General features: G+C 47.7%; 1 protein-coding gene across 1 annotated transcript in view; it reads left to right on the forward strand.

Annotated features, from left to right (window-relative positions):
- Positions 1–5,211: 5,211 nt before the first annotated feature.
- Positions 5,212–15,188, forward strand: part of TNFAIP8L1 (TNF alpha induced protein 8 like 1) — a 635,767-nt gene continuing 625,790 nt past the window's right edge. The window contains exons 1-2 of the mRNA XM_078669950.1: positions 5,212–5,304; positions 7,855–7,921. Of these exons, the coding sequence (XP_078526076.1) occupies positions 7,899–7,921 (23 nt within the window). The 5' untranslated portion in view covers positions 5,212–5,304; positions 7,855–7,898. The remainder of the gene's footprint in view (positions 5,305–7,854; positions 7,922–15,188) is intronic.

Below are 15,188 nucleotides of genomic sequence, written 5' to 3' on the forward strand. Positions count from 1 at the left end.
GTGGCAATTGCATCAAACTCAAAATTATGCTGGAAAATGTGGCATATTGCACTGTTCCAGAGGTCTCGCCTGTAACTGGACAGGGTTAAAAAAACATAGCGCCTCTATAGACCTCAAATCCAAAAGCTGTCAGCACACCAGACAGCTGTGGAGCTATCCAAGGTGCAAAACTCTCATAGTACAGGGCTGGGCTGTTGTTTCCTCTGATAGAGTTTAGAGAAAACAGTCCACACCAGACCTCAGATTGGTCAGCAAACGCCAGAACAGGACCCCAACCCTAATGGTATTGGCTATCTAGTGAATGATGTCACAATAGGTTTCACAACTCAGCCAGACATCATCAAAGAAAGGGACATCCCAGAACCCTCATTATTGGTGATGAATGGTTGATGAAGCAATATTGGATGAGAGAACGCGCTTCTTTGTCTCATCAGTGGGTGGACCTTTTAATATCTCTTGCGTGGGTAGTCTTAGTGTTCTAAGACTTTGTCTGTTGACCTTCATTTTCACTGTACTCCAGTTCTGAGGGGTACAATAGAGTTATTTTTAAGCATTAATCTTGACAGGATTTTCATAGATATCGTTTGCAAGAGAGAGGTAAATGTTTTATACTGTTTCTAACTCAACCTTCTCACCACCCATAAAGGCAAGTGCTTGATGGCCAAATTAACCTGCCCAGAAGAGCCAAAGGAAGGTGTTGAATGCGCCATTTTTTGTCTCAGACCATGGGCCTCATTTATGAAAAGTTACGCATCGCTGCGTGAAAACAGCGATGCGTCACTTTTCACTGCGCCCTCCTTGCGACACCAATGATGCGTCATATTTACAGTATGACGAATCATTGCGCAAGGAGTTACAGATACGTCAGTATTTCTGACGTATCTGTACGGCGCAAAAGTGACGCATTGCTGGAGTGTGTCACAAAAGTGACGCAACTCCAGCAATGTATCCTTTCACATGGGGCAAGCCCCATGTGAAAGGGCCTTCGTCAGTCTTACGGCTGCTGTGAGGCAGGCGTAAGATTTTGACGCATCCGAGTCCTAGAAGTGGCGCAGTGAAATCTCATAGATTTCACTGCGTCACTTCCATGACCCTTTCTTGCGTCAATACGCCCCCCTTGCATACATTATACCTGGTGCAGGTATAATGTGGCGCAGGGGTTTACAAAGTGACGCATCTACCTAGATGCGTCACTTTGCAAATATGGCGCAAGAAGGCGCATTTTTTACACCACTGGTGCGTCACAAAAAGTGACGCACCGGCGGCGTAAAAGTGACGCACAGCCTCATAAATGAGGCCCCATGTATCTATGTAAAGCTGGGCGATCTGCGGGCCGGAAAAGCAGGCGAGGAGGCCGTATGTAGTGTGCTATTCTGTAAGTTTATTTATACCAGGAGGCAGAATCAATGTCCCAACAAAAAGGAATGCAAAGAGAGTTCCGGGTTCGCAGTCCGCTCCGGGTCTTGGGTGCAGTCCTGGGTCTGGGATTCTCCAACGACAGCTCCGATGTAGGGGAGGTCCACGGAGGGCAGTAAGAGAAAGAAACAAAGGACTGTTAGTCTTATCCTTATGCTCCAACCTATACCGAACACCGTCACCCGGGCCGTGAGGGGGCGGGAAGAGAAAAGATATCGTGAGGAAAGGAGGGCGTAGGGAGGCCGGAACACAAGGGGGGTTGTAGAAAGGGTGTCGGGAAGGGAGGTGCGGGAACGGGGACAGGGGGCCACTTCAAACAGTGCGAGTGCTATACAAATATGCTACAGTGCAAGGGACGTGATGCTAAAGAGAAGGGTATATTTACAGGGCGTTACTAGGACTCCTAATGAGTCGGGGTAAGGAAGGCTTAAGACACTCACCCGGTCCGCCGTAACTCTCCAAGTGAGTTACGGCCGCTCTTCAGCCACCTCCTGTGGGCTCCACCACTCTTCGGTCCACACCTCTTCGTCACACGTCTGCTCTCCTACTCCAGCTCCGGTCTGAATCTCCTGCCACAAAACTCCGACGGGGTGTTCTACTCGGATCCCGCTTTTATCCTGTGCTGACTCTGCCGCCAAGGCGGGACTTCCGGGGTCGGAGGGATATGCTTCCTCCGGGCTCGTGGTTCTGGTTGGTCCCTGGGGAAGAGAGAAGGGCGGAGCCTCGTGGGTTATGGCCGGATTGCCGGGTTCGCCATATGATAGGGGGTGCGCTCTTGTAGTCCCGGTGGTGGAAAAGACCGAGGTAGGTGCGGGGTAGTACAGCCCTCCTGGGGGGCCCGCGGGGGCGCCACCTCACAATCTAGCATCCCAAGAGCAGAGAAGTAACGCAGTCCTGTTTTGGATACTGCTTGGTAAAAAGAACAGATGATGGACGGAATGCTGAGCCAATCAAACATTCACCCCCAGTCACAGATCTGGGTTAAATCCATTTGATACTGATTGGTGGCCCCTACAGGCGGTAGAATAAAACCTACACATGTTGAAAAGTTGAGTACTTTGCATGTACTGAACTTCACTGTGGGACACAAGCCAGAATGATGTCTTTTCTCCTGGGAGCTGGGTCTGGATGATTTGAGTGGGGTGTAAGCTTCAAATTTCCCAACAATTATGCTGGCATATCTTGTTCAAATACATTATGAGAAGCAAAACACGAGGGAGGCTTAAGAGGCAGTGGAAAGAGAGACGAGGGCGGATTGTTAGAAGCACTTAAAACACAATTGTTTTCAAATTAACCAAATTTTAATTAAGAGAGAGACAGAGAGCGATTTATCAGTGTGAGTGTGTAAATATCCAGGGTGAAACCCAACAGATACCTCACCATACCTGACTGTAAGCTCCTGTACCCAACCACTGCAGAATACATTTTTTAGGGGGGTGTAACACCACAAACACAGTCTCCCCTGAAGCTACAACCCCGCTTTCTCAAAAGTTTAGGCTATCCAAAGACATCAAATCTCCAACTCTGGGTGGTCTGATGGAAGGAAGGAAGGTTTCTAAGTGAAAAGCCCATCACAGCTCAGTGGAATGCGCCTTCCATGTTCTACATCGTGCCATATGTCTGATTTCATGTCTTTGCTGCCACTGCAGTCCAATCTTGAGCCCTCAGGGAGCTTCTCCACATGCCTTCTGTGATTGCTCCTTGTAGCTGTTATACCATCATTTACAGGGCCCGACTGAGAACCAAAACCAGCCCTGGCAAAGTGCTCGGCCGGCCTTCTGGGGGTGCGAACGAGCTCTTTGCCGGGGTCGGTTTTCGGCCAATTTTGTTACAGGGCCGATTTTATGCTGCAAAAACGTCCCTGTAACAAAAACGGCCCCCGGGGCCCAAAACCGGCCCCCACCCTTGCGGCGCACCGGGGGATTGCCCGGTGCCCGCAACGGCCAGTCCGGGCCTGATCATTTATCTTATTACAGTTGCTTTTCTCTATCTGCCTTTTGGTTCCTAACTCACGGAGCAGGACACCCGCGCAGCAATGGGATGCCCGGAGCTTTGCGTAGGCCACCTGCCGCCAGGTAGGTCTTCCGTCTCGATGTATGGACCAAACACAAGCCCTCTTCATAACTTCTTTCTGGTTCCTGTGGGAAAGCCTGAATCATTCCAACACTCATCTGAATTTCAAAGGTTGCAACGCCTATGATTGGAAGGTCCGGACTTTGTGGTGGTCACTGTTGTCCTCTGCGTTTCTGCTCCATACAGGACCGGTTTTACGATCAGTGTTCAAATCTCAGATCTTGGTTTGCAGCGTTGGGTCCTTGGAGCTCCAGGTCTTCTTTAGCTGGATGAAGGCCACCCTTGCCACATAGACTGTCCCTGTTCAGCAAATATCTCACAGCCAGGAGCCTACACGAGAGAGATTTGAGGCGTTTTTGAGCAAAGTATCTGCTTAATGACTGGGTGAAGATCAATAATACGGTTGAGAATGTACAACAATGAGACTGTGCACCAGAGAAGTGACACTCACACTCAGTGAGGGAGACTTTTCTGGAAGCTGTGGGACTAACACTGAATAAATAAGTACACATATGAGGGACTCACCCCTGGTGAGTGAGGCCAAGCTGTGAGACGCACACCCAACAATGGAGACTGTGCACTAACAAATAAAACTCACACTCAGTAAGTGAAATTGTGCTCCAAGAAGTGACGCGCACACCTCATGAGTGTGACTGTTCTCCAAGCCCTGGGGTGTGATCCAGTGAGTGTGGCTGGGCTCGAGGAGAGAAAATTATCAACAATGTGTGTATACATATATGTTGTAGATATTTACACGTAGGCGGTTTTTAATTATTTATTTTTGAATATCTGTTATACCCTTACAGGTACCTTCCCTATAATCATATTCACATTCTCAGACATATATGTGTTATCATAGGAAGGACCACACACCCATATACAGACACTCATCTTCACATGTTATCAATCTGCAGTGACATACTTATATCTTTAATGCATAGCTCCTTGGAGGCGGCGACACATATTAATACACACATGCATACAACATCTACATAGATAATATATCCACCAATTTTTATAATTTAATTTAATTTAGTCATGTATTTAGGTTTAATGATAAATATTTATTTATAAATAGATATATACAATTAGACATATATAGATGCACAGGTGTTCACAAAAACATATAGAGAACAGTGCAATCCCTATACATAGGACAGGCCTAAACATCTATGCATACGTACATATGCATAATAATGTGTGTATGCATACACGTACATATGTGTAAAGTTGTAAATATACATGCATAAAACATATGCACATACAACCGAGTTTCAAATGTATATATCTTTTTATTTATTTATGTTTATTGTATTTTTTTTACATACACTTTGTAATTTACAGGTATGCTGTCTTTTGCTGTACATTGTGGTCATGTAGGGAAGTCCAACTCTTGACTAATCTACGGAAGCTGAGATGGCTGAGGGTACATCTTATGTTTGGGGGCAATGAATTCCATAGTTTGGCTGCTTGGGCAGATTAATTTGTTCCCACACATGTTTTTTTTTAAATGTATGATGGGATTTTGAGGCGGGTTACCAGTCTAGAACCCAAGCGAGTGACGTGATTTCACTGGGCCGCCCCTCCAAAAAATGTGACGTCATTCCTTGGCAGGCCTCCTTAAAGGGCAAGTGATATATATTCCCCTGAATGGCCCATTTGAAAATGTGATATGATTTCACTTGGCTGCCCCTTTAAGAACTGTGACATCATTCACTGGATGACCTCGCGAACGAGGTCGCTGTGCTGCGTTTTCTCAGCAGTTCTGTGGCAATCCCTCAGCATGAGCGATGGGGGCTTCCCTGTAGATTACAGGTACGAAAGGTCAGCGAGTTATCTCCCGCGCCTTCGCAGCCGGCTGTAAATCCACATTTTACCGCCAGATACAGTTCGCCCGACATAAAATACTTTCCGAGCATTTGTTATATTTCACTCCGGGAAGTGGTTTTAAATCCTGGCAAAAGATGAAGTGTAATCGAGGTGCTTGCAAACGCCGGCAAAGATTAGATTAAGGAGCTGTGCCCAGGGAAGCTGCATGCGGTGCAAGGAGCGCCTTATTTCACCGGCCCGGGACAGATAAGCCGCTCTGAACGTCTCCAGAGGCAGCAAGCCCTGAGCTGGGAGCACCTGTCTTGGCGGGGAAGGAATATAGCCCTCACACTATCCCATACTCCGTGGTCTACAAAAATATTTTTACATCAACCTGTGTGATTTAGAGTTTTGCAGACAGGGTACTCTCCCACACGCTTGGCTGCAGGGCTGACTTTAAATGACCCTGCATGTGGCATTTGGTACAAATGACCAGGAATAGAGCAAATTTGCTTCTGAGCAAACGCTGGCCGAGTGTGATGGAGTACCCTGTCCACCAAACTGATAGTCCACCCGCTGTGTTTTCAGGCGGCTGAGCCGCGGTGGTGCCCCGCTAGTTCTGCCGTTGGAAGCCATACACCGACAAGCCAATGGAGTTGAGGCTGTCGATGGATCAGATAACCCGCCCTCAGGGTCATTACGTTTTTTGTTTTTCAGAAACAAACTCCTGCTTTGGGAGTCTAAAACATGGCGGCCACCTAGCAAAGTTTCCGTGCCTTCAGAGGAGCCGGTGTTGGTGGAGATCTCTGAATATGGTGGACTGTGGTCCACCAAGGTGGCGGAGATAATTAACTCTGCAACCCTGACAGGTACTGGGCCACTCACTGTAGTCTAATTGATGCCTGCTCTAATCAGGTGATACAAATAGTAGATTATTAGCAGGCCGACTCCTCTAAGCGGGTGATACAAATAGTTGATTATTATCAGCCCGACTGCTCTAAGCGGGTGATACAAATAGTGGATTATTAGCAGGCAGGCTGCTTTAAGCTGATGATAGAAATAGTTGATTAATATCAGGCCGACTGCTCTAAGTGGGTGATACAAATAGTGGATTATTAGCAGGCCGGCTGCTTTAAACAGTGATACAAATAGTTGATTATTATCAGGCCGACTGCTCTAAGCAGGTGATACAAATAGTTGATTGCTATCAGGCCGACTACTCTAAGCGGTTGCTACAAATAGTTGATTGTCAACGCCGTTTCTTCATCTTGCTTCAACATTCTTCGCATGCTCAAAAAAACATTTCGTTGGATCCCCACCGAAACTAGAAAAACGGTCACCCACGCTCTGGTCACGAGCCGACTGGACTACGGAAACACCCTCTACGCCGGTACCACCGCAAAACTCCAGAAAAAACTCCAACGCATCCAGAACGCTTCAGCCAGACTCATACTAGACATCCCGCGTAAAGAACACATCTCTGGTCACCTGAAAAACCTCCACTGGCTCCCCGTCAATAAGAGAATTACTTTCCGGCTCCTAACCCACGCACACAAAGCACTCTACGAAATCGGACCTGAATGCCTCAACACACGACTATCCTTCTACACCCCCCCCCGCCAGCTACGATCCTCCAACCAAGCCCTTGCCACTGTACCTCGCATCAACAAAACCACCATGGGAGGTAGATCCTTCTCCTACCTAGCAGCTAAAACTTGGAACTCACTTCCCACTCACCTTCGCCTTACTCAGAACCACCTAGCATTCAGAAAGCAACTCAAGACGTGGATATTTGACAAGTAATTCCCCACCCCTCTTCAAGCGCCTTGAGACCCTCTGGGTATGTAGCGCGCTATATAAATCTATTGAATTGAATTGAATTGAATTGTTATCAGGCCGACTGTTCTAAGCGGGTGATACAAATCGTTGATTGTGGAGGTGGAGAAGTGTGGCTCAATGGTTAGAGCGGCAGACCCTGATGCAGAGGTCTAGCCCGGGACCAGGGTTCAATTCCCCGCCTCGGCGGGTCTTGGGGTAAAAAAAAAAATTCCACGGACCTGATAATTCTCCCTCGGTGCCTATTCCAATCATGGAGTCCCACTTTGCAACTCTGGGCAATAGCTTGCTTAATCTCCACAACGGCCCCCACAACGCTAAGGATGCCTGGCCTCCACCTTGGGGGGGGCCCAGGAGTGGACACCTCACAGGGAAAGCCAGGATGGGTTCCACAGCGGTATTTGTACAAGCGCCTTGAGACCCTTGCGGGTGAGTAGTGCGCTATACAAGTATCAATTTACATTGTTATCAGGCCGACTGCTCTAAGCGGGTGATAGAAATAGTTGATTATTATCAGGCCGGCTGCTCTAAGCGGGTGATACAAATAGCAGATTATTAATAGGCGGGTTGTTCTAAGCGGGAGATACAAATAGTGGTGTTACAAGATGCGAGATGTACAAGACTAGAACAAGTCTTTGGATCTAATCCTATGTCAGATTTATTTCAGGACATGATAATACAAGTACAGTATTCCAAAGTCTTCTCTCTTCTTCTTTCCAGGGTTGTAATACCGGGACCACCTTGGATGGAGATATGAATTTAGGATGAAGAGAAAAAAAGACCAGAGGTAAGTGATCTACTTTTGAAATACATTTTTTAGCTCTAGGAACATTTGTGAGGGAGACGCACAGATCACCGGTTTCTTCCTACCCCGTCACTGTGTGGAAAATAAAGGGTAGAAGGAAAGATCACTAGAATTGCACTTCAAACAAATCAAATCAGGGACATTTGTACAGCGCACATATCACTCGAAAGTCTCATGGCGCTTGCAGACGGCTCTGATAGAATACTCATTTAGTTGTCAAATAGCCATGGCTTCAGCTTATTGCACTTGTCTGTTTACTGAAAATCTGACTTTATCAAAATAAAGCTTGGCTCCACAGCCCACTGGAAACAAAAACACTCAGAGTATTTATCCTTTCGATGGGGGAATTACTTTATTATAAAGGGTAAGATTACGGAATTACGGACCCCTTAGTGACATTGGGCGAGTACGGGCTTATACTGGGGTACCTTTCTCCTCGCTATAGTCAAACCTCCGCCTTCCGTCACTTCCCAGGAAACGGTGACGTACCTGGGCTAGCCACGTCCTTCTTGGGACATGGCGGGGCGTCTCGTGTCGTCGGTGTTCTCGGAGGTCTCTCCCGGCTTCTTCATGGGATGTTCGCTCGTCTGGTACCGTAACGCTTCGCATTGGGGCAAATTCCTCATCTTCCTTCTGCGTCTCGCACCCTGTGTCTTGCTTCGCTTTTCTTCGTCCCCCGTCGCGGTTCCCAGGCGGCTCTTTGACGCCAGGTAATGTAATGTCATTGGCTTTGGTTCCGGTCACGTGATTTTGCGGCCCGTAAAACTTAAAAGGCACCTCCGCTTTGTCTAGGTTGTATTCTCCCCATGGGCTTCCGTAGTCTTTGAAAGTCAGTAGGTTGTCTATCTGAAGACACATTACACCAGTTTCATTGTTCTTTCTCTCTGGATGCCATGGCACACCACTGGTGTCTTCTTCCTGCCCTATGTCTTCAGACCCTACTGTCTGACAAGTGGATTATTATCAGGCCGGCTGCTCTAAGCGGGTGATACAAAAAGTGGATTATTAAAAGGCTGTCTGCTTTAAACGGTTGATTCAAATAATGGATTATTATCAGGTCGGCTGCTCTAAGAGGGTGATACAAATAGTGGTTTATTAGCAGGCCAGCTGTTCTTAGCGGGTTATACAAATAGTGGATTATTAGCAGGCCAGCTGCTTTTAACGGGCGATACAAATAGTTGATTATTATCAGGCCGGCTGCTTTAAGCGGGTGATACAAATAGTGGATTATTAGCAGGCTGGCAGCTCTAAGCGGGTAATACATATAATGGCTTATTATCAGGCCTGCTGCTTTTAACGGGTGATACAGATAGTGGATTATTATCAGGCCGGCTGCTTATTGCCGGTGATACAAATAGTGGATATTTATCAGGCCGGCTGCTTTAAGTGGGTGATAAAAATAATTGATTAATATCAGGCCGCCTGCTTTAAACGGGTGAAACAAATAGTGGATTATTAGCAGGCCAACTGTTCTTAGCGGGTAATACAAATAGTGGATTATTATTGGGCCGGCTGCTTTAAGCAGGTGAAGCAAATACTTGATTATTATCAGGCTGGCTGCTCTAAGCGGGTGATACAAATAGCGGATTATTAACAAACTGGCTGCGTTAAGCGAGTGATGTAAATATTAGATTATTAGCCTGCTCTCTGCTTTAAGCTGGTGGCACTAATAGTGGATTATTAACAGCTGGCTGCTCTGAACGGGTGATACAAATAGTGGATTATTATCAGGCCGGCTGCTTTAAACGGGTGATACAAATAGTGGATTATTAGCAGGCCAACTGTTTTTAGCGGGTAATACAAATAGTGGATTATTATCAGGCCGGCTGCTTTAAAACGGGTGATACAAATAGTGGATTATTAGCAGGCCAACTGTTTTTAGCGGGTAATACAAATACTGGATTATTAGCAGGCCGGCTGCTTTAAGCGGGTGATACAAATAGTTGATTATTATCAGGCTGGCTGCTCTAAACATGTGATACAAATAGCGGATTATTAACAAGTTTGCTGCTTTAAGCGAGTGATATAAATAGTAGATTATTAGCCGTCCTATTGCTTCAAGCGGTTGGCACTAATAATAATAGTGGATCATTAACAGCTGGCTGCTCTGAACGGGTGGTACAGATAGTGCATTAACAGACCCACTGCTCTAAACAGGTGATTCAAATAGTGGATTGCAGCAGGCCAGCTGTTTTACGCGGGGGGGTACTAATAGTGGATTATTAACAGGATGGAAGGTTTTATGCATTGGCTTGGCCTGAGTGCCCCAATAATCATGAGCTTTCATTGGCTGACCCATCTATGACAGTCTGTGTGTGCCTCTACTACAGCCATAAGAAAAACAGAAGTGTTAGTAAATGGGTGTCCTGGTGGACTTTGCACACAACCGAGATTGTGATGTATTTACAGTGTGTATTTGGCTGCAGTTCTTGGACCACACAATTTGTGCACAAAAAAATAACAAGCAGTGTCAAAAGCAAAGCGTCCGGCTTGCACAATGTGAAAAGCTCTGAAAAAAGTTACCCATGGAGAGTCACCTTCTGAGGATGGGGCAACTACTCGTGGATCCTTCAGCAAAGGCCACTAGCTCCGAGTTAGAGGGCTGCCTGTGGGTTCAAGGAAGGGCCCTAACGTAGCACGAAAGTTCCATAAGCAGGGCTTAATTTGTAAAATGATAGGTGCAAGTGCCAAAGTTTTTGTCAGAAGCCCGCAACTGGTGTTACTAAATGTTGGGATTGCTGAACACTGAGGCCTAATCTCGATTCCACCTCTTCTTCCACCCCTACACTTCTGTCTCTTTATCTCATGAATACCGAGATACTGAGGCTGACTGGTTTTGAGTCTACCTCATGCCTCTTTCTTCACCCCCTACACTTCCTGTCTCTTTATCTCATGAATACCGAGGCTGCCTGGTCTTGATTCCACCTCATGCCTCTTTCTTCCACCCTACACTTCCTGTCTCTTTATCTCATAAATACCGGGGCTGCCTGGTCTTGATTCCACCTCATGCCTCTTTCTTCCACCCCCTACACTTCCTGTCTCTTTATCTCATGAATACCGAGGCTGCCTGGTCTCGATTCCACCTCATGCCTCTTTCTTCCACCCCCTACACTTCCTGTCTCTTTATCATGAATAATGAGGCTGCCTGGTCTTGATTCCACCTCATGCCACTTTCTTCCACCCCCTACACTTCCTGTCTCTTTATCTCATGAATACCGAGGCTGCCTGGTCTTGATTCCAACCCATGCCTATTTTTTCCACCCCCTACACCTCCTGTCTCTTTATCTCATGAATACCGAGGCTGCCTGGTCTTGATTCCAACCCATGCCTATTTCTTCCACCCCCTACACTTCCTGTCTCTTTATCTCATGAATACTGGGATACTGAGGCTGACTGGTCTTGATTCCAACCCATGCCTCTTTCTTCCACCCCCTACACTTCCTGTCTCTTTATCTCATGAATACCGAGGCTGCCTGGTCTTGATTCCACCTCATGCCTCTTTCTTCCACCACCCACACTTCCTGTCTCTTTATCTCATGAATACCAAGGCTGCCTGGTCTTGATTCCACCTCATGCCTCTTTCTTCCACCCCCTACACTTCCTGTCTCTTTATCTCATAAACACCGAGGCTGCCTGGCCTTGATTCCACCTCATGCCTCTTTCTTCCAACACTCTACACTTCCTGTCTCTTTATCTCATGAATACCGAGACTGCCTGGCCTTGATTCCACCTCATGCCTCTTTCTTCCAACACTCTACACTTCCTGTCTCTTTATCTCATGAACACCGAGGCTGCCTGGTCTTGATTCCACCTCACGCTTCTTTCTTCCACCACCCTACACTTCCTGTCTCTTTATCTCATGAATACCGAGGCTGCCTGGTCTTGATTCCACCTCATGCCTCTTTCTTCCACCCCCTACACTTCCTGTCTCTTTATCTCATGAATACTGAGGCTTCCTGGTCTTGATTCCACCTCATGCCTCTTTCTTCCACACCCTACACTTCCTGTCTCTTTATCTCATGAATACCGAAGCTGCCTGGTCTTGATTCCACCTCATGCCTCTTTCTTCCACTCTACACTTCCTGTCTCTTTATCTCATAAATACCGAGGCTGCCTGGTCTTGATTCCACCTCATGCCTCTTTCTTCCACCGCCCTACAGTTCCTGTCTCTTTATCTCATGAATACTGAGACTGTCTGGTCTTGATTCCACCTCATGCCTCTTTCTTCCACCCCCTACACTTCTGTCTCTTTATCTCATGAATACTGAGACTGTCTGGTCTTGATTCCACCCCATGCCTCTTTCTTCCACCCCCTACACTTCCTGTCTCTTTATCTCATGAACACCGAGGCTGCCTGGTCTTGATTCCACCTCATGTCTCTTTCTTCCTCCACCCTACACTTCCTGTCTCTTTATCTCATGAATACTGAGGCTGCCTGGTCTTGATTCCACCTCATGCCTCTTTCCTCCACCCCCTACACTTCCTGTCTCTTTATCTCATGAATACCGAGGCTGCCTGGTCTTGATTCCACCTCATGTCTCTTTCTTCCACCCCCTACACTTCTGTCTCTTTATCTCATGAATACTAAGGCTGCCTGGTCTTGATTCCACCTCACGCCTCTTTCTTCCACCTCTACACTTCCTGTCTCTTTATCCCATGAATACGGAGGCTGCCTGGTCTTGATTCCACCTCATGCCTCTTTCTTCCACCCTACACTTCCTGTCTCTTTATCTCATGAATACTAAGGCTGCCTGGTCTTGATTCCACCTCATGCCTCTTTCTTAAACCCCCTACACTTCTGTCTCTTTATCTCATGAATACTAAGGCTGCCTGGTCTTGATTCCACCTCATGTCTCTTTCTTCCACCCCTACACTTCCTGTCTCTTTATCTCATGAATACCGAGGCTGCCTGGTCTTGATTCCACCTCATGTCTCTTTCTTCCACCCCTACACTTCCTGTCTCTTTATCTCATGAATACCGAGGCTGCCTGGTCTTGATTCCACCTTCTGCTTCTTTCTTCCACCCCCTACACTTCCTGTCTCTTTATCTCATGAATACCGAGGCTGCCTGGTCTTGATTCCACCTCATGCCTCTTTCTTCCACCCCCTACACTTCCTGTCTCTTTATCTCATGAATACCGAGGCTGCCTGGTCTTGATTCCACCTCATGTCTCTTTCTTCCACCCCTACACTTCCTGTCTCTTTATCTCATGAATACCGAGGCTGCCTGGTCTTGATTCCACCTTCTGCTTCTTTCTTCCACCCCCTACACTTCCTGTCTCTTTATCTCATGAATACCGAGGCTGCCTGGTCTTGATTCCACCTCATGCCTCTTTCTTCCACCCCCCTGCACTTTCTGTCTCTTTATCTCATGAATACCGAGGCTGCCTGGTCTTGATTCCACCTCTTGCCTCTTTCTTCCACCCCCTACACTTCCTGTCTCTTTATCTCATGAATACAGAGGCTGCCTGGTCTTGATTCCACCTCATGCCTCTTTCTTTTACCCCTACACTTCCTGTCTCTTTATCTCATGAACACCGAGGCTGCCTGGTCTTGATTCCACCTCATGCCTCTTTCTTCCACCGCCTACACTTCCTGACTCTTTATCTCATGAATACCGAGGCTGCCTGGTCTTGATTCCACCTCATGCCTCTTTCTTCCACCACCCTACACTTCCTGTCTCTTTATCTCATGAATACCGAGGCTGCCTGGTCTTGATTCCACCTCATGCCTCTTTCTTCCACCCCCTACACTTCTGTCTCTTTATCTCATGAATACCAGGGCTGCCTGGTCTTGATTCCACCTCATGCCTCTTTCTTCCACCGCCTACACTTCCTGACTCTTTATCTCATGAATACCGAGGCTGCCTGGTCTTGATTCCACCTCATGCCTCTTTCTTCCACCCCCTACACTTCTGTCTCTTTATCTCATGAATACCGAGGCTGCCTGGTCTTGATTCCACCTCATGCCTCTTTCTTCCACTCCCTACACTTCCTGTCTCTTTATCTCATGAACGCCGAGGCTGCCTGGTCTTGATTCCACCTCATGCCTCTTTCTTTTACCCCTACACTTCCTGTCTCTTTATCTCATGAACACTGAGGCTGCCTGGTCTTGATTCCACCTCATGCCTCTTTCTTCCACCTCCCTGCACTTCCTGTCTCTTTATCTCATGAATACCGAGGCTGCCTGGTCTTGATTCCACCTCATGCCTCTTTCTTCCACCTCCCTGCACTTCCTGTCTCTTTATTTCATGAACACCGAGGCTGCCTGGTCTTGATTCCACCTCATGCCTCTTTCTTCCACCCCCCTGCACTTCCTGTCTCTTTATCTCATGAATACCGAGGCTGCCTGGTCTTGATTCCACCTCATGCCTCTTTCTTTTACCCCTACACTTCCTGTCTCTTTATCTCATGAACGCCGAGGCTGCCTGGTCTTGATTCCACCTCATGTCTCTTTCTTCCACCCCTACACTTCCTGTCTCTTTATCTCATGAGCACCGAATCTGCCTGGTCCTGATTCCTTCTCGTGCCTCTTTCCTTCCATCACACACGCACCATCTTTTTATCTCACTCCTCCAGTTTCTTTTTTTATCCCTGATTTCTCACTGTTTTGCCGCCCTTCTCTTCCTCCTTTTCTGTCTTTCTATCTCTTGTTCTGAGCCAAACTCTGATGCGACGAAAAATAATAAGTCCCAGTCATCGAAAAGTGAGCGCCAGCGGGCCCCACCTGCAGCCACCGGCTCAAATTAAGCTTTGTCCACTGGAGAGACAGTTCGAGATGCCCAAATAGATGCCAGCTCCAAGCTTCCTCTGTGCTGTCAACAGAACAAAGGCCTGGTCTATGGTGGCATCCGTTCCCGGGCGCGGCGCCGCGGCTTCTCCGCGCTGGCACCGGCCCCTGAGAAGCGGTGCCAAGGCACCTGTGGGCAGGTGGCTGCAGCAGGCACCATCTCCGCCGCGCTCAGCAATCCTGCCGCCATTGTGGCTATAAATAGATGAAAGAGGGATGCTGAGCCGCCTCGCCCGAGCACAGGATCCGTTCCCAGGAAGAGAAGGACCAGGGAGAGCGCCGGGCGCTCATTAGTGTCTTTGCAGCCAGGGCCAGGCTTGGCGAGCTGCGCCGGGGGCCTCTCCGGAGCCACCCTCCATCTGCCGGGGCCCCTTCCCCAGCCACACACTTCATCTGCCGGGGTTAATATGGCGGCCCTCGTCCCACTCTCCTCCCCGCCCACTGCCTTCCGTTCCCAGGG

The sequence above is a fragment of the Lissotriton helveticus genome, chromosome 12, assembly GCF_964261635.1.
Source record: "Lissotriton helveticus chromosome 12, aLisHel1.1, whole genome shotgun sequence".
Lineage (NCBI taxonomy): Eukaryota > Metazoa > Chordata > Amphibia > Caudata > Salamandridae > Lissotriton > Lissotriton helveticus.